This window comes from Aspergillus brasiliensis (genome assembly GCF_001889945.1).
Source record: "Aspergillus brasiliensis CBS 101740 unplaced genomic scaffold ASPBRscaffold_2, whole genome shotgun sequence".
Classification (NCBI taxonomy): domain Eukaryota; kingdom Fungi; phylum Ascomycota; class Eurotiomycetes; order Eurotiales; family Aspergillaceae; genus Aspergillus; species Aspergillus brasiliensis.
Window position 1 is genome coordinate 2,374,124 of NW_027137443.1, and position 17,224 is coordinate 2,391,347.

General features: G+C 50.8%; 8 protein-coding genes across 8 annotated transcripts; 3 read left to right on the top strand and 5 right to left on the bottom strand.

The window, feature by feature from the left end:
- Positions 1-178: 178 nt before the first annotated feature.
- On the bottom strand, positions 179-2,010 carry ASPBRDRAFT_72236 (questin oxidase family protein). The gene is made up of 4 exons (XM_067629159.1): positions 1,729-2,010; positions 1,515-1,669; positions 1,329-1,456; positions 179-1,253 (listed from the first exon to the last, which is right to left on the bottom strand). The coding sequence occupies exons 1-4, from the start codon at positions 1,936-1,938 to the stop codon at positions 454-456; spliced, it is 1,293 nt and encodes a 430-aa protein (XP_067483477.1). The 5' UTR covers positions 1,939-2,010; the 3' UTR covers positions 179-453.
- Positions 2,011-2,739: 729 nt separating this feature from the next.
- Positions 2,740-3,542, bottom strand: ASPBRDRAFT_117185 (putative oxidoreductase, short-chain dehydrogenase/reductase family; the record flags this gene model as incomplete). Its single annotated transcript, XM_067617059.1, has 2 exons — positions 2,740-3,117; positions 3,180-3,542. The coding sequence occupies 2 exons, from the start codon at positions 3,540-3,542 to the stop codon at positions 2,740-2,742; spliced, it is 741 nt and encodes a 246-aa protein (XP_067483478.1).
- Positions 3,543-4,773: 1,231 nt separating this feature from the next.
- Positions 4,774-6,338, top strand: ASPBRDRAFT_664501 (uncharacterized protein; the record flags this gene model as incomplete). Its single annotated transcript, XM_067628718.1, has 7 exons — positions 4,774-4,819; positions 4,884-5,055; positions 5,123-5,240; positions 5,315-5,400; positions 5,476-5,627; positions 5,684-5,751; positions 5,857-6,338. The coding sequence occupies 7 exons, from the start codon at positions 4,774-4,776 to the stop codon at positions 5,992-5,994; spliced, it is 780 nt and encodes a 259-aa protein (XP_067483479.1). The 3' UTR covers positions 5,995-6,338.
- Positions 6,339-6,356: 18 nt separating this feature from the next.
- Positions 6,357-7,088, bottom strand: ASPBRDRAFT_192390 (putative lactoylglutathione lyase (Glo1); the record flags this gene model as incomplete). The annotated part of the gene is made up of 2 exons (XM_067620474.1): positions 6,357-6,419; positions 6,474-7,088. The coding sequence occupies 2 exons, from the start codon at positions 7,086-7,088 to the stop codon at positions 6,357-6,359; spliced, it is 678 nt and encodes a 225-aa protein (XP_067483480.1).
- Positions 7,089-7,565: 477 nt separating this feature from the next.
- ASPBRDRAFT_51878 (uncharacterized protein) lies at positions 7,566-9,850 on the bottom strand (the record flags this gene model as incomplete). The annotated part of the gene is made up of 4 exons (XM_067626810.1): positions 7,566-8,441; positions 8,547-9,215; positions 9,523-9,646; positions 9,822-9,850. The coding sequence occupies 4 exons, from the start codon at positions 9,848-9,850 to the stop codon at positions 7,566-7,568; spliced, it is 1,698 nt and encodes a 565-aa protein (XP_067483481.1).
- On the bottom strand, positions 9,819-13,874 carry ASPBRDRAFT_38651 (GTPase BMS1). The gene is made up of 4 exons (XM_067623978.1): positions 13,722-13,874; positions 13,578-13,648; positions 13,422-13,511; positions 9,819-13,354 (listed from the first exon to the last, which is right to left on the bottom strand). Exons 1-4 carry the CDS (start codon positions 13,777-13,779, stop codon positions 10,031-10,033), a joined length of 3,543 nt encoding a protein of 1,180 aa, XP_067483482.1. The 5' UTR covers positions 13,780-13,874; the 3' UTR covers positions 9,819-10,030.
- Positions 13,875-14,349: 475 nt separating this feature from the next.
- Positions 14,350-15,342, top strand: ASPBRDRAFT_116242 (urea carboxylase-associated family protein; the record flags this gene model as incomplete). The annotated part of the gene is made up of 2 exons (XM_067616966.1): positions 14,350-15,088; positions 15,143-15,342. 2 exons carry the CDS (start codon positions 14,350-14,352, stop codon positions 15,340-15,342), a joined length of 939 nt encoding a protein of 312 aa, XP_067483483.1.
- Positions 15,343-15,741: 399 nt separating this feature from the next.
- Positions 15,742-17,196, top strand: ASPBRDRAFT_401142 (aminoglycoside phosphotransferase family protein). Its single transcript, XM_067624281.1, has one exon. The coding sequence runs from the start codon at positions 15,943-15,945 to the stop codon at positions 16,831-16,833; it is 891 nt and encodes a 296-aa protein (XP_067483484.1). The 5' UTR covers positions 15,742-15,942; the 3' UTR covers positions 16,834-17,196.
- Positions 17,197-17,224: the final 28 nt, after the last annotated feature.

Genomic DNA, 17,224 nt, shown 5'->3' on the forward strand with positions numbered 1-17,224 from the left:
ACACTTATCCACACCCCACATCCCATCGCCTGCATGCCACATGATGCAGATCTCGCATCCAAAAGTCCGCGGGTCAGTTCTGGTCAGCATGAGGCATGCTAATCTATAGCATTCATTTGCTAAAGGGGCTATACTCTCGTTTGGTATCATCTCAAGTAAAATGCCCTGAGCTACAAGCAGCGCCCTTCCTTCTGATTGTTCGAAAACACACTATGGTACTGTTATGCAAGTTCCGGAAGTAGATATACACCGAGTTGGCATATATAACCTTAATATACTCTGAGCAGTAACTATTTATGAAGGGTTAAAAGCCCAGCATTACGTTAATTACCCGCTAGGGCTTGACGATCTCATCAGGCTGCTCACTAACTATAGAACTGTCATGCCGAAACAAGCTCAGCTCTCTTCCGTACCGGTAGTTGATAGCATTCTCTACCATTAGCTCAGCACTTCTCACTCAGGTCTATATCCGTCCCGACTTGGAACAAACCCCGCAACGCCCTGGCCGTAACCCCCCCAGCCATCGAATTCAGTGACATATTTGATGGCTGCCTTGAGATAGAAGTCATTCTTGCGACCAAATGTCTCCTCGAAGACCTTCGGGGCGCGGACTACTTTGAAGAAGTGGGCGTCTAAAGCCCACTTGTGTGCCAGTGCAGTATCAATGACCCAGTTCCAGTCGCGACCATCTAGTTGGACGCCTTCGATCCAGTCTAGAGAGAACTGGGGCCGCAGCTGGCAGATATATGTCATGATTCCGAACAGGGCATATTGCTTTAGAATGGAGACGCGGTGGCTTGGGGGAAAGTAATGCCACAATACCCGCAAGGCGTGGGCAACAGTCATGATGTGCGCATTATAAAAGTCAAAGGAGTCTTTAGGGTTCCCATTGCTCAGGGCGAGCAGCACGGCTAGATCGCAGCATTCTTCTAACTGAGCTAGGAGATGGGGATCTGTGACGTCCCAGGCATTCCAGTGTTCTAGCACGACAGCGAGATTTTGCTCTTGAGAAAGGAGGCCGAGGTTGTTGAATCCAGGCTCATTGAATAAGCCATCCAGCCGTGGATCTTGTCGCACATTCTCGAAGATGACGGCCAGAGAGGCAGATTTGTACTTGGATGAGTCGGAAGGTGCCTGGTCAAGAAGTGTATGCAGAGGGTTGTACTCAGTGCACCCTTGGCTGAGGGCTTGCGTCGCAACCTCCTTGCTACGGAACTCGTAGGCGTAGGCGAGATGGATAAACGGGTGGCCTACTGTTGTTTATTCCACTTGGTTAGCCTGTCGGTTGTATTCAGTTTATAATAACAGGACGGCAGGGATTGGCTTACGTCCTCCCGTGAAGCCGTTCACAAGCGGTGTCGTTCCAGAGTAGAGATATTCTTCAAGCACCTTTCCCCAGTCTCCCTGATTTTCTTTCACTTCGTTGTCGAAGAAGTCCTGATACGCCACGGTGTACCTATGTATGATGTGAGTAGCAGAGTCACTCATCCTCGTAAGGAATAAAGATAGCGCACTCTTTACAAGTCAGAAATTGTCTCCAATTCTGCTTCGAGATAGCCGTGCCTCGGATGAACCCTCGGGCGATAGGGACCAACTGGGTAACCTCATGTTCGTATGTTCTAGTCAATTGATCGCTACTGGCACCCAGCGCATAGGCAGAGCCAAGAAGCTGGAAAGAAAAGTCAATCGCTAAGCCTCAATCGTGGATTTATAGGGTAAGGAGTATACATGTGGCAAGTGACTATGCAGGATCAACTCCGGGTCACGCAAGGGTGCAACCGTGACATGACCTTGCTCCAGGAGGCTTCGTAGCTTCTGCGTTCGTGTATCAGGGAACTTGGTCACGTCGTAGATGGGCACCGGTTTAAGGTCTGTCAGACCAGAATTTGGTGGCAGTCTGACCCCTTTTTGGAGGCTGTTGCTGGCGTCGGAAGACATCGCTGGGAAGTCGAGCTTGGTTTGGTTCTTTAGTATAAGTAAACTGCCGTCTCTCTAGAAGATTGCTAAAATGTGCTGGCTGAACAGTATTGTCCTTTGGTAGTTGACGAGCGCTCTAAATACCTTCGTCGGCTGCTCATCTGCCGCAGACATCACAACCCCGCAAGCAAAGCAATTGATCAGGTGTGCTGATTTCTGGCTCGGTAGCCCGGTCTTGATGAACGTCCGACAGTCATCTCGGGCTTTGGAACGTCCATGCTAAGTCCGAGCTGGCAGGGTGCCAATAGAATGTCATCATATTGCATATACTAAACAGCGTCACTGTCTGCTCCGATTGGAAAGGAAGGAGAAGAGGGATCCCGGGGAGGAGGGAGGACCTAAACAGAAGTCCATGGGACTGATTATGATAATGCTCCCAGGAACCGAGTAGTGGGGAATTTGGGGAAGTGATGTCTCCAGTCATGACATCGATTGTGTGCAGAAAGAGAAAGGCAGCGCGAAAATGGGGGAAGCAATTACAACCAGTCTAGTTTGCTAATTTTCTTGACTCGATGTTCAAGTCTTCTATTATTAGTTTCATGAGGAAGAAATCAGACTGCCAAGCTTCCTCTTGGGCTTCTTCTGTGAGTAGAGATCTCAGAATATTCAGATAGTGCCAACGTTCTTGCAACAATGCGTATACAGGGGATAGACGGTCATATCTTCTCTTGCTGCTAGTCTAGTGATTCCCTTTCATGCCCCGGATTGCCAGCAGTGTAGACTAATTCTATTAATGTCCATACATGCTAGGAATCCGCCACTTCAGACAATGCTACCCCCGTTCACTCTCAAAACTTGGCCTGAAATCCAAGCGCTATCCTTCCCCCACAGCAAACTAACCGCCGCAGCAATTTCATCCGTTTCTGCAATCCGGTTGAACGGGTTATGACTCGCAATCATCTGTGCCCTAGTTTCGTCCATTGCTCTGTGGAATGATTCTGTGCTCGTTGCGCCGGGGGAAATGGCATTGACGCGAATTCCCATACCTGCAAGGTCCCGTGCGAGCACCTTGACCATCTGGTTTATTGCTGCCTTGGTCGATGTGTAGAGAAGGAAATTTGCGGCAACAGAAGATGCGTCGGTCATATCAGTCGAGATAAAGATGATAGTACTGCCTGGTTGCATGTGAGGCAAGGCTTTCTGCGAGGGTTGGGATCAGTGTCGCTCTCAGGATATTCACTTCTTCTATTGACTGCACTAACCTTGGCCAGGAAACAAGGTCCTTTGACATTGACAGCAAAGGCGAGATCGAAATCCTCCTCCGTGACATTTTGCAGGTCGCTATTGGGTACATAGGCCGCATTGGGGATCAGGACATCGATTCTCCCGAAACGAGCCACCGTCGCTTTGATAAGTTCATCAATTTCCGCGATCTTGGAAATATCTGCCTGCACGGCAAGAGCACGATCATCACCAATCTGCGCAACCAGGGCGTTAGCACCCTTGACGTCGGACATGTAGTTGATGACCACATTAGCCCCCGCTGCGGCGGCACGGAGGACGATGGCTTTGCCGATGCCCTTGGATGCACCGGCAACGACCACCACCTGTCCGGATAATGTCATGGTGATCGTATATGACAGGGATGTCTGGGTGAGAAGTGAGACTGGACGGTAGTATGTCAACTCTGCAGGAAGGCGGAGATTAGTTCAGTCTACCTCAAGTTAGAGGAAGTATTTATAGAGAATGGTTAGCACCAGGCTTAGTGTCAACCCGGTCTAGATGTTTCCAATGAGGACATTCGCTTGGAGATCCTATCGTAGTCGGTATTCGGAGACTTCACAGTGCCGACCAAGTTCTCCGCTTCCACCAAGCGGGTGGTGTCCTGCATGGACAAAGCTCAGGTAGGACTAGAACCATACCGGTCTCCGAATCCTGGGCTCCGGCCGCATCTAAAAGAGCATTGAAGACAGTCCTGATAACGCCCTCGAGAGCTTTGTAACCATCCGAAAGGTGGGACAGACGGGGGCTTGATTCGTACTTCTGCAGGGTGTTCGAGTGGATACTTTAACTGAATCGATTGGTGACCTGATATGCAACCGTTTCCAAGGAATACCTACTACAGAAAACTCTTCAAGGAAGAAGATCTACCCAATAAAAAGTCTAAAAAAGTTAGATGTCATTTCTCTGTCGAAAGCAGCTTTTGCCGCCTTCGAAAGCAGCGGAATATAGCTCCATCTAATCCATGAAAGCCTAAATCTAATAGTCTGAAATTGTTTCACGGAGCGTTATGACTCTGGTAACTCTCTCTAGAGTCTAGATAGCTCAAGCGCTGTGCTGTGGGGCAGCAGACCCTCTGTGTACTGAGATGAATCTGGTCTGTAGAGTGTAGGGGATAATCTGATATGGTGGATCATAAGGTACGCCGGTTAAATTCGTCAGGGCAAAAGCCGCAAAAGCCGAGCTTCCAATCGAAACTGCAGACGATCGTCCCATCAGCGTAGAGGCTAGAGGCTAGACTAGAGAAAGAGGGGACCAACTTAAGCTTGTGGCTGGCACCCACACTAATGCTGAAGTTCTTGTGCCACTGTTGAGAGTGGAGAACTTGATCGGTGTTAGAGACTCCGGACACCGACCATGGATGAATCCCCAAAGATTGATACAGATTATACTTCAGTATGGGTGGGGAATTCTTCGGAATAAGAGCGGCTTAAAGAGTTTAAATCCGTCTTCTAAGTAGTTGAGTAAATTATGACGAAATGTATAGATATTATATTGGTACCTATATAGTAGTAAACAGCCTTCACGATGTTAATGTATAGGCACACATTTCAATCACCATTTGATCCCTTGATAATGTCTTTCCCTTACAAGAAAATCCTTCTGATCGGAGCTACCTCAGGTACATCTCTTTTCCTGTCACCGAATAGTGAAAGTAAAATTTCGCGCTGATACGGCTACTACAGGTATCGGCCGCGATTTGGCTGCCAGCTTCATCCAGCATGGCCATTTCGTGATTGCAGTTGGTCGGAGACAGGAGAATCTAGATGCATTTGTCCAGGAACATGGAACAGACAAGGCTGCAGCAATCCAGCTGGACATTAGCCAGTTGGATCAAATCCCACATTTTGCGAAGCAGTGCGTTGAGCTTCTCGTGATTTACCTCTATCCTAATCTCTTAGACTGACTGCTCGGTTTCGGACAGAGTGACCCAGCTCCATCCGGACCTGGACTGTGTTTTCGTCAACGCTGGCATCCAGCGACGATCGGTCTTTAGCGAGCCAGAGGCAATTGATATGGCAGTGATCGCGGAAGAGATGAACGTACGCCACATCACCAAACCCTTTAGAAAAGGCCAGAGTATAGTTCAGTTCGGTTACTGACATTCAACCTATAGGTGAACTACATCGCCTACGTTGCCTTGACAAAAGAGTTTCTGCCGTTCTTCCAGAGCAAAAAGAATACTCCAACATCATTCATCTAGTACGTATTCTGTCGCACATACAAGATATATACTAGAGAGTCATCTCGCTAACAGCATGTCTCTCAAAACAAAAGCACATCATCTAATCTGGCCCTCGTCCCTATCCTACGATGCTCAAACTACTGCGCCTCCAAGGCTGCCTTGCACCACTGGATTCTCTGCCTACGGGAGCAGCTAAAGGGAACAAATACCAAGGTCATCGAAATCTTCCCGCCTATTGTTGAGAGTAATATTCCCCCGACCTCCCTTTTTCAATGATCAGGAACTAAGTTTGAATCACAGCTGAATTACACGATCCCAAGCATCAACCCGACATGGCAGAAACAGTCAAGGGGCGGTTCGGAATACCTGTGGAGCAGTTCACCAAGGAAGTGAGTTTCTCCTCCTCTCATGTCCACATCTGTCGCATATATATATATATATATGCACGTACACGGCTGACCTGGTTGCATTAGACTATGGAGAAGCTCCTTACAGGCAGCGATCAAATCCCAGTTGGTTTGTCAAATATCGCATTCAATAGCTGGGAGCAGCAGCGGCAGCAGGCTTTTCATCATGTTGTGGAAATGATGAAGAAGGGTGGCGCACCCTAGATGGTAGTGCATACGCTAGTATAGCACTAGTTAACTAGATAAAGTGGTGAAGTAGTAAGTTGAGCGAGCCCGGCGCGAGGTTGTTGATTTGCGCGAAGTCTTGGGGAACAACCGCGTTAGTGCAAAGAATAGACATATGGTTGGTGAGAGTATCTTATTTATTCCATTTACGGCGTGGCAGAGATGTACTACTGAATTATCTATTACTACTGGAAAGGGAAATGGGAGGAGTTCCCGCGTGGTTTGTAGTTATTGTGGAATAGAATTCATGGCTTGGCTTTCAGGGCTGCAGCTATCCTTGAAGGGAGTCTCGGAGCTGCTATAACTCAAAATCCAAGTCAATGGTTCATTTCCAATGGAAACTAACTAGACCGGGCCCAGTGATCCTGCATGTTCTGCGGAACAAGTTCAACCATGTATCCATCCTGAACAACCGTCAACAAATAAAGTACTGTAACTATAGAATCAGGCCAGCCTACCGGATCAGCCACACACGCAATCTGATCGTAAATCGCCTTGAACTTTGGATGCACCTCCCCCGTCCCGAGCCCGCGATGCTCCTCCCAAGCACTGAGAGGAACGCTCCCCCTCGAACTATCCCCCTGCTCTTTCAGCACGTGCACACCTTCGCGCCTCAGTCGCTCGACAGCCGCGGGGACGTCCGGGACAGTGAAGCCTAGATGGCCGAATCCCAGGGTAGGAGGCGAGTTTCCGGTAGAAATTCGAAACCCTTCATCTTTCTCAGTCCCATGAGTATGGTAAAACTCCAACAGCCCAATGGTCTGAGTGAGTTCGTGGACATTGGCGACTCGGGAGGCCCAGGCGGAAAGATCGGCGCGGTCGCTAGAAGTAGGTGGGTAGCCAAGGTAATACATGGTGAAAGGGCCGGTGTTCATGGTGAAAATGGTGCGCATGCCCATGAGGTCAATATAGAAATGCAGGGTGCGTTGAGGATCTCGGATGCGGAGCATAAAGTGATTCAACCGATAGCCGATCGTGTCGGTGGTCAAAGGCGGGTCGGTGTTGTGCCCGCCAGGGAGATAGATGCCAGCCTCGAAAGGAGAGGAAGATGCGGAACGTGCTGCTTCATCCATTTCCATTGACATGAAGCAAGATTATGGCTTGGAAAGGTGCGAGTTGCTCAGGTGCAAGTCGGATAGAATCAATGCGCACAGGAGAACCTATGTAGCGAAGCCCTTATAGCAGCTATAGAGAAAAGGCCATATAGGAGCTCGTCCGGGTATGACTGAAGAATGACCTGCGTGGAGTATAAAGTGGCACTGTGGACCGTGGAAACATGATGCAGAGAGCGCAACTCCGTACGGCTGTTCCTTTCGCTTGAGAATACTAATCGCAGTACAATGGAGAGCAGTCCAGGGCGGGCTGGACCCAGATACCTGACCCAATTTGGGTTCCTTGCCGATAGGGATTCTTCAGGCTGTAGGAACATTAGAGTAGATGAAAACTAGGAAAATCTCATCCCTAACCTGTCGAGCACTCTACCAGCATATCCCGCCGTCCATGTGAGCTTGACCCAAACACCGCAGGCTGTGTGGAATGCTCCATCCACCTCATCGGTTATGCTCCTGAGAGCTGTCAGCTTGCTTTGAGCTACGGTCCGTAAAGCTGGACTGTGTCGAAGCAAACTTGACTTCGTCATCGCTGTCACTGTCCATTTGATCCAGCATCCGGTCGATCTCGTCCCCAGCGTGCGATGCTAGACCAACCGTTCGACCACTGGAGGCTGGCATAGACTGGCCATGGGAATTGCTGACTTGTAAATCCTGACTATGGGGCACCCGACCGCCGGAACTTCTAGAATCGCTGCTGCTCTGAAAGATGTTTCGTTGACGTTGGGAATGCTGGGAGCCGGAGTGATAGCCTGAATGCCCGGGACTGGACATGAAAAGCAGAGTTTCGATAGCGTCCTGCTCCATCGCACTACTTCGAAGATGATTCTGATGACCCGCTGTACTGTTATAAGAAGCCTGACTCGTTGGGCGAAGAGGAGGGGTCCCAGGCACCTGCACCTTCTCCGAATTTGCGGCTTGCCTGGACACACCGACTTCTTGGTGAGAACGATGCCTGCGATGCACCGAGACAGGAAACTTCGACTGGTGCAGCGCCTCGTTAGGGTTGGGACGTCGGCGGCGACTGCGGCTTCCACTGGCAATATCTGCAGGGGGTGCGAGTTTTGGACGAAGATGAGACTTTGGCATATCAGATTGTAAGGAGGATGGCGACGCATCGGCGGATTGGGCCACAGGAGACAGCCGGCCAGGGCCACTCGGAGTGTAGGCGTTGGCTGTTGAGGGCACATCCGGCGCGGACATGATGGTTCCATTCGGAGAACTATTTTCTGCCAAACGCTGAGCCTCTATCTCGCTGAAGGCGGGCAAAAGCCCAGCCTTAGCCAGGGATTCTGTACTGGTTGATAAGCGATGAGCCTGGATGCCCTGGATCTTCCTACTTTTCTCAACTTTGGCAGCAGCATACGATAACCGCGTTCGCAGGTGAACAGACAACTAATTCGAGATCAGAACTTCACTTACAAGTCCCCTGGAACTAATGTAAGGGGCGAGCCTTACCGCTGCAATCCTGCTCTCACGCGACAGGGAGCCGATACTATGGGAGCGGCGTCGATTGGGGCTGTCTACTTCAGAAGTGTGGTCCACTCCTGGGGCATCGTTCAGGTGTTTGGAGATTCCAGCTGCATTCCTTTTCGGTGCTGGGTTATTTCTGGATGGGCTTCGGGGTACTGTCATGGATGGACTATGGCTCTTCCGAATAGTTGATGCCAATGGCTCAGACATAGTCTGTTGCCCATCAGTGGATGCGTGTCTATTCGTCCCCGCGGGTTCTGACGAAGGTTGGTAGTGGGATATGTATTCTTGCGTTTTCATGTATTCGGAGTGCTTCCCTTGCGCGACAGGCACCAGACCCGCTGAGACTGAAGACTGTGAAATTTGTCTATTGGAATTAGATGCCGACTGATCCGACGGTGGCTCTGATCTTATGTTTACCGCCATGGATGACTCCGGCTTGGGTGGCGATGCGCCAACACGACGGTTTCTATGATCTATGGTGTCATGATGGCGGCTGTCGTGTTCGGCGGCTTCTGCAATGTTCCGCGACGCAATTTGCGGTTGGGGATTCTGCACATGTGGGCGTCCGTCTAACCGCGACGATCCACTCATACTGGGAAAACGAGCGGTGGAAACCTGACACTGCAGGTCTTTTGAGGAATCTCAATAAGCTCTCGGGTGTGGCGTTTGCACATTCCTCCGATGGCAGGAGAGGAAGCAGAGGGTAAACAACCACTACAGCCCTCAGACTGCCTGGCGTCTAGCGTCGAACAGAAGCAGATCACCACCCGCTTCCGACGTTGTTGGGCACGGGAAGGTCCGAAGCGGAGCTGTCAGAAGCACACAGTTCACTGGCACGAGATACCTGAGAAGCTGCTTGCTGCAAGGGATGGCTTTTGAGGAATCCACACATGCAAGGTGTGACTAAGTACTAGCAAAGCACGTTGTTGTCTCCGCACGTCAATCCCGATGCCTGCTGGATCGGCTTGAGGGGCGCGAGGGAAGGATAAGGAGGGATGCCATATGAAGACGAAAATCCGCCTACATGGAAAACAAATTGAGCTGAGCTAGCATTCACTGCGCTGTTGGGCGCAGGCAACAGGGGGACGATCTTCCAGGACCAGCGCAGCAACAAGCGACGAGACGAGACGACGCGTTTCGCGGCGCGATCACGTGGGGTTACTTCCGCCACATAATTCAGGCACCGCTTTAAGGCAGCCACGGATATGCAAAAATCAACACCAACTCAGTCTATTCCTGGTATAGAGCATCAATATATCCAAATAAACAATAATCCAATAAGAGGAATAAGAAGTCCGACACTATCGTCGGGTAGCATTCAACGCCATCCCCCATGCAACATGTAGATAGATACACATCGACCATATTCACAGTAAACTTTTAACAACCGGTAGAGATCCCAAAAACATGCTGTTGCAGGAAGCGTTGCCTTACTTGCGCTTCTTACCCCCGCCACCTTCGCTGTCTTGGTTCTTGCGCTTCTTACCTTCTCGGCGCCAGTATTCATCCCGTTCCCTCTTCTCCCGCTCGGCCTTCTTTTCCAGACCCTCCGCAACCTTCGCCCGATACACCTGGCGCCGCTCCTCCTGCTTGGCCGCGCGCTTGGCTTGCTTCTCGTTGCGCATGGTGTTGAGCTTCTGCATGAGATCGCGAGCCTTCTTCTCTTCACCACCCAGAACCACAGCACGCTTCTGCATGTAGGTCTTGTCCTTCCGGCCCTTCATTTTCGTGATTTGAGACTTGAAGGGAAGGTCTGCCGCCAGCTGGCGTGGCACACGAAGAGGGTTGAAGTGGCGCTCGGGGCGCTCAATGGCGCGGTAAGCCGAGTCCTTGTTCATGGGGGTAGGGATTCCCTTCTCGCGACGGACTTCACCCGTAAGACGCATGGCCTTCCAGCCGTTGTCACCGACACTGTCCTCGTCCAGATCCAGCAAGTTGGTGACGGGGTTGTAGAAGCGATGAGGCTTGATTGGATACCAGGCGCGGAGGAAGACGATATCACTCATTAGAATCTTGTCCTCGAAAGTGGCACGGAAGTAACCCTCGGGTTTGCTAAGGGCACGCTTAATTTGACCACGGATACCAGATACAGTCCGGATGGCAGCTCCTTCGAATTTGGCGATTTCAATAGACGAGTTGAACATGTCCTTGATGAAGGCCGTGTTCTTGAAAATCTTGTAGGGTACACCGGTCAGCTTAAGCTTCTTGACAATCTCCGTATGCTCGTCAACGCTCAGTACGACACCCGTAGCGGCGATGCGGAATCCCGGGGTCTTGTTCGAGAATGATTGCAAACAGCAGAAACCGGTGTTGGGTGCGACGAGAGGCCCATAGAAGGTACCAAAGCAGTGCATGTGTTCGGGAGTGTACTTGAGCATGCGGTTACGGGTTCGACTGTCCGAAGTGCTGTATATCGGCAGAGACTGGAAGCGGCGCCAACCGAGAGAGAAGATAAGAGGGTCGTTGCTCTTCAAGATCTTCTTGTGCCAACGATGTCTCTTGATACGGATCTGCACATAACCGAATCTGTCTTCAGTCGGGGCCAATCCACCCACAATGACAGGGAACCGGGGGTTGAACTTGGTTGCAAATTCGCAAGGAACATTCTCAAGCACGATACGCGCATAAGTACCAGCCTTGAAACCTTCTGCCCGAGCCCTCGAGGCGGGGTCGAGCATGTCGAATTCAGCACGGTTGATGTCAATCTGCTTCTGGAGCTTGGCCTTCTGCATATCGTACCACTCGTCCTCTCCGAATTCTTCATCTCCACCACCGGCCTGCCGGGAGTTATCTTTAGAGTTGGCGAATCCTTCACGGTCTTCTTCCTCAAAGCGCAGCCTTAATTCTTCCTTCTTCTTCGCATTACGTTCTCGCTCCGCCTCTAAGTCGACAGGACCTTCAGCATCTGCAGCTTCATTGTCCTCGGCGCCTTCTTCGTCAGAGAACCCGTCGAAAGCTTCGCCGGTCTCCAGATCTTCAAACTCTCCGTCGCCCTCGTCATCCTCATCAAAGTCATCATCGGCATCCGAATCATCGTCGCCGCCACCAGACAGTTTGGCACTGACGAAGCGTTGCCGCAAAGACTCAATCATATCTGCATCTTGCCATTTGGCTTCCAGTTTGGCGTAGTCGTACTCAGGAACAGCACGGTATTCCGCAGCTTCTTCCTGCTCCACGTTTGTCTTTCTGAAGAAGGCTTCGTCGTCCTCTTCAGGCTCTTCGTCGTCATCTTCTTCGCCATCCTCCTTACCACTCCATCTGCGTATCACATCTGCAGGTGTGATGGTTTCATCGTAAAGCATGCGAGACAAGTCGGGAACACGGTACTTAGGGCGCTTCGAATGAAGGGCCTTGGCATTAGCAAGCATGTTATCCTTCCAACGAACCTCGCCGTCGTCTTCACCATCTTCACCGTCTTCGTCGTCTTCGTCGCTATCGAGGACCTGGTCCTCTACGGACGAGATGGAACCAAGATCGGAGTCACTGTCGGCGAAAGCGATGTCGTCCTCCTTCTGGCGAGTATTGCCGTTTTGCCTTTCCTTGAAGTTGGCCTCGAAATCTGGCGGCGCGGAAGCGTCAACCTCTTCCTCATCACCGCTGAAATCTTCATCCTCATCATGTTCCATATCTTCCTCGTCCTCATCGCCCTCTTCGCTTTCGAAGCCTTCATCATCGTCATCCGTCGCATCCTGGTTGTCCTGTTCGCCGTCTAAGAATCGAACATTCCTCTTGTGTTTCCTGCCAACGGCTTCATCCTCGTCATCTGCTTTTTCGATGGCACCACCGCCGCGGAACAAACGGACACCACTGTCTGCCTCTCCCAGAAGCTTCCGCTCTCCTTGAAGACCAACGACCAACTGCTCTCCCAAACCACGTTCCTCATCGTCGGATTCCTCACCGCGGTCGAAGTTCGAAGTCTTCACATCGATATAAACAGCATCCTTGTCAACCAAGACACCACCGACATCGGACATGGGGGCAAAAAGCAACTTCTGCTTCTCTCCCAGCCTGCGCTTGCTATTCTTGCCGGTAGCTTTGGCCAACTGCTGATCCATGTAAGGTGTTGGGCATGGATCCGGGAGAGACTCGATACCAGAGACAGTCAAATCGCCCACACCTGGAACATGCACTCGCGCACCAGAAGCAGGGAAGTTGGTGCCTCTGAGGTAACCATAAAGCGCTATTGTTCGATCACACTTCGGATTCTCTTCGATTTGGGTAGGAGGAGTGATGTCGAGGAATCGATCTGCCAGGGCGTAAGGGTGGGAGTTGCGCCAGATGAGCGGTCTCGGGTTCTTCATGACAGACAGGAAGCGGGACAGGTTGTGCACTTCACGGTCGGGGTAGCGGCCATTGACGACTCCGGAAAGGTAGAAAAGCTTGGCGCCATTGTACAGCTCGCTCCAGAAGCGGTTCTTCAGGCGCTTCTTAGCAGCACGCAGGGTGCTCTGCTTCTTGAAAAGATCCAAGTGGGTCAGAATACCAAACACATTTCCGGGCATACCGTGAGAGCCCAGGACGTTCAAGAACTCCATTGTCTCCATTTCAAAGCCATAATTTCCGTCGATCATCAGAAGCACAATATCCGCGATCTTGGCCACATCGACCATGCTGGCGAGGGAGTCGGAGGGGCATTCTAGGAAGGTAAGGCGGCGCCGTTTGGAGGTGACGACAGTCAACGGTCCCGTGGGGGTACTGAGGGTCTGTTTCGTGTATCGACGGATCAAGGACTTGATAAGTGTCGTCTTGCCAACCTGAATGCAGCGACGGTATCAGCACGTTGCCTATCCGGACAATGGCATTATTGGCAAGGATACATACCCCCGGTGGTCCAACAATAGCCACCACGAGCGGCGGAGCCTCCTCGGGAAGGCGATCAACAAGAGGCACATGGAGTCTCTTCTCTTTGATCTATGCGGCACAATGAACATCAGTGACCGTTGCGTATAGAGTTATGGAAAGGGTAGTAGCGCATACATCGTGAGATCTCGCACCGGCTTTGTTCGATTTCCCAGGGTTCGAGAATGCGAAAGCCTTCGGATTCGGACCTAAATTGCGATATATCTGTTAGTCGACCATTTTCTTGAGAAGCGGCGAATCAGACTTTGGAGTACAACATACCGTCGTACTTCTTTTTCTCCTTGGTAGGGCGATGCGCCCTGTTGGATTGCTCCTCCATCTTGAGAACACGAGGTCTGCAGACCCCTCAAGAAAACTCTCCCCGGCTCGTGAAAGAAAGAAAAAGCTTTCACCAAAAGTCGAGCAATCGGCGAGCTGCTTCCGTTGTCCAGTAGCTCGGCCAAAATTATTATTTCCATTTTCTTTCGTCGGAGGGTGCTTTTTCCGAGCCGAGATCTTCCCGCCGGAGAAATTGGGGGCAAAAGGCGAAACAGGAACATGTCTGCCCCAGGCAACGAATGACTAATGGGATCGGCTTACTATCAGTTATCGCCCGGCCCGGTCATGTCCGATAAGGGCTCAGCCCTCTCTTATCGGCCCGGCGTCAAGATGTCGCGATGGCCATCAGAGGACCCCAACTGGGACCCCAAAGCGGGGCTGTATGGGGCAGAATACGATAAGGAACGCTGCGATCATCGGCAGGCATCCCGAGGCCGTCGTGTATTAAAGCATAGGTTCACTGCTCTGGCGCGGGCTAAGATGTACACTCCGCTCGTGTCGGTCCTGTACACTGCTCGTCTTGAACCGCCAAGTATACCTTTGACTAGTACTACTTCAACCAGACAGAACAATGGCTGCTCCGCGTCGTCCCCCTCCGGCTTACACAGCTCCCGTTGATTCTGGAGTTCATGCTACCTCCAAACTGTACCGAAACATCTCGGAGACGGCTTCCGAATCCTCCAAGCGAACTCTTGAGTCATCCTTTACTATCCGTCCATGCTCAGGCCAGGCTTGGGTAGTACCAGCTGGGAACATCTGCCGTCTCACAACACCGAAGGGACCTCAAGTGGGTGATCTCAACATCTGGAATGCGAATAACCCACGCGAAAGACTCTGGGCAGCACGCACTCGTCAGATTCACGCCTCCCATGTCTCGGTTGGTGACCGCCTGTGGTCGAACCTTCCATACTTGCGCCCTCTCGTAACCATCACAGGTGATTCGCTAGCAGGTGGGCAACTTCATGAAGTCTTGGACGAGAATGGCACTCGAAAGGAAGGAAAGGGCTTCGGCACAACGCAGTTCGGAGGGCGCGTGCACGACCTGCTTGGTACCCGTTGTGACCCTTATGTGAATCTGGTCATGGGTGGGGAAAGCTTCGACTTCCACTGCCACTCAAACCTGACGCGCGCGGTTGTTCCGTATGGCTTGACAGAGCTCGACGTGCACGACGTGCTCAATGTCTTCCAGGTGACGGGGCTCGACGAGGAAGGAAAGTATTTTATGGAAACATCACCTGCAAAGCCAGGAGAGTACTTTGAATTCTTTGCTGAAGTTGATGTTCTTTGTGCGCTGTCGGCATGTCCTGGAGGTGAGTGTTATTCTGCAATTTCGTCCTAAGCGATATATTAATCCGTGGTTATAGGCGATCTGTCGAACTGGGGTTGGGAGGAGAAGGCGGATATGGGGGCAACTACACGTCCCCTCGGTGTGGAAGTGTACAAGTTGGTGGATTCCAAGGTACTTGAGGGATGGAAGGAGCCTCAAAGCCCCAAGTATGCTGGTATGCACGGCATGAGGATGCCACAGAGGGAGGAGGATGGATCTGGCTATGTTGGACTATAAGTGCTGGGAGGCGCATTGTATCAACGCCCGCATAAGTATGATCTACAACCTATGACAAGGTGTGACCGCATGTCGAGTCGAACCGTGCGATTAGTAAAGGCAAAGGATCCGTTTATAGCATGACCATCTTATTGAGTCCTAGTTTGTTGAGGTATTCTGCCCAGGGTAGTAAATCTTGCGCTGAAGATGGCTCCTTTGTCGCGGCAAGAATCAGTAACTCAGTGTATTCGTTGAATGTCCTAGAGCCCTTGACTTACTGATGAGACATTCACTCCAGCCAGGCATCACCTGATGCTTCGCTGTTTTTGCCTACGCGTGTCTAACCACCACTACCAATAACCATCACCTTGATATCAGATAGATCATATACAATCAAATATCCTTTGTCTAAAATAGTTACGGAGTTTGCTGTGTACTAGCTGCCTAGGAGACTTAAAGCCGTCGTTCATCACTTAAAAGTCAAGAACGTCGGGTCGGCGTTGGTCCCGCTCGGGCAGGGCAACTACTAAGTATTTTGTACTCGAAACACTTCCTGCTGGTTTTCTCGTCCTGTTCGATACTTCAAATCCATACAGAGTAACGGCTATCAGAGGCCCCGTGATGGACGAGACCAGCGAGTCAAGCGGGGTGCCTTACAAGTGGCGAAATCTACAACCAGGCAAACGATACATTAGAATAGACGAGGAGACGCTGTTTCCGTGTCCATCGGATTTCACAGAGGCTGACATCCTTAAGTTTCCTCCGAACAAGCAACTGATTTCTGTGCTAGACAAACAGCTGGCTAGGCTCGTCATTGAAATTGACTCATCCATTGTTGTAAAGTCTGGATGTGGAGTGCGAAGTTCCGAAGTGGAGGCAATGAAAATTGTTTCCAAGCATACTTCTGTCCCTGTACCGGAAGTGATCATGGCTCGCTTTCACAGAAAGGGAGAAATACACATGACTATTATCCCAGGCACCTGCTTAGCGAAGAAGTGGGATATGCTGGACATCAATACTAAGGAGTCTATCTGCCTCCAGCTTTGGCGCCTTATATCCAAATGGCGAGAGATACCCCTACCGTCAGAATTTGCTGGTCTCTTCCAATGCGCCGCCGATGGCTCGCCATCGCAAGACCCGCTCCTTGAAGATCTACGCACTCCACCGCGCCCACTAAGGACTGACGCTGAACTTCGAGAGCGTATCTACGAAAGGTATCTCCACTGTGGAGGTCTTCGGTATGAGCATACGCTGCCGGACATGCTGCCGCGGTCTGATAAGAGCGTCTTTACCCATGGAGATGTTGTCCCCCGCAATATCATGGTTGATGACCAAAACAATATCACAGGCATTCTTGACTGGGAATATGCCGGCTGGTATCCCGACTACTGGGAATATGCTCAGATAATGAGGCCGGCTTTTTATGGAAGTTTTCAAGACTTGATGAACAAGACAGCTCCACAAAGATGGGATCTTACTCGTATTAATGCATCGCGGAAGGTTCTTTTTTAAGCACTTGCATGTGGGGATTGTGGTATTATCAATTATCTCATTGTCTACCCTCTTGAGGTTACCGATACGCGTGGCTTGCCTGCTGAAAAGAGTGTATCCGCGCCGTCTATGCAACAGTTTTCTATGTTCACTGGCATGATACTATTCTCAGGGAGTAAGCCCGAATTAATTTGCCCCTTGATGCCGAAGACTCTCTACCTCCCGGAGAAGGTCCCCATATCATCTTGTAGATCGATCAAAACATAGCAACAGGCGATGTAATGAGCCTGTGTTAAACTACGTAGACATTGACGCCAGCGCACATATCGGCTTGGACGTGCACGATAACGTTGTTTAATCCCAGTCGCTGAAAGAACTTATTGCGTTGAAGAAGTTTTTGTTTCCAAGCCAT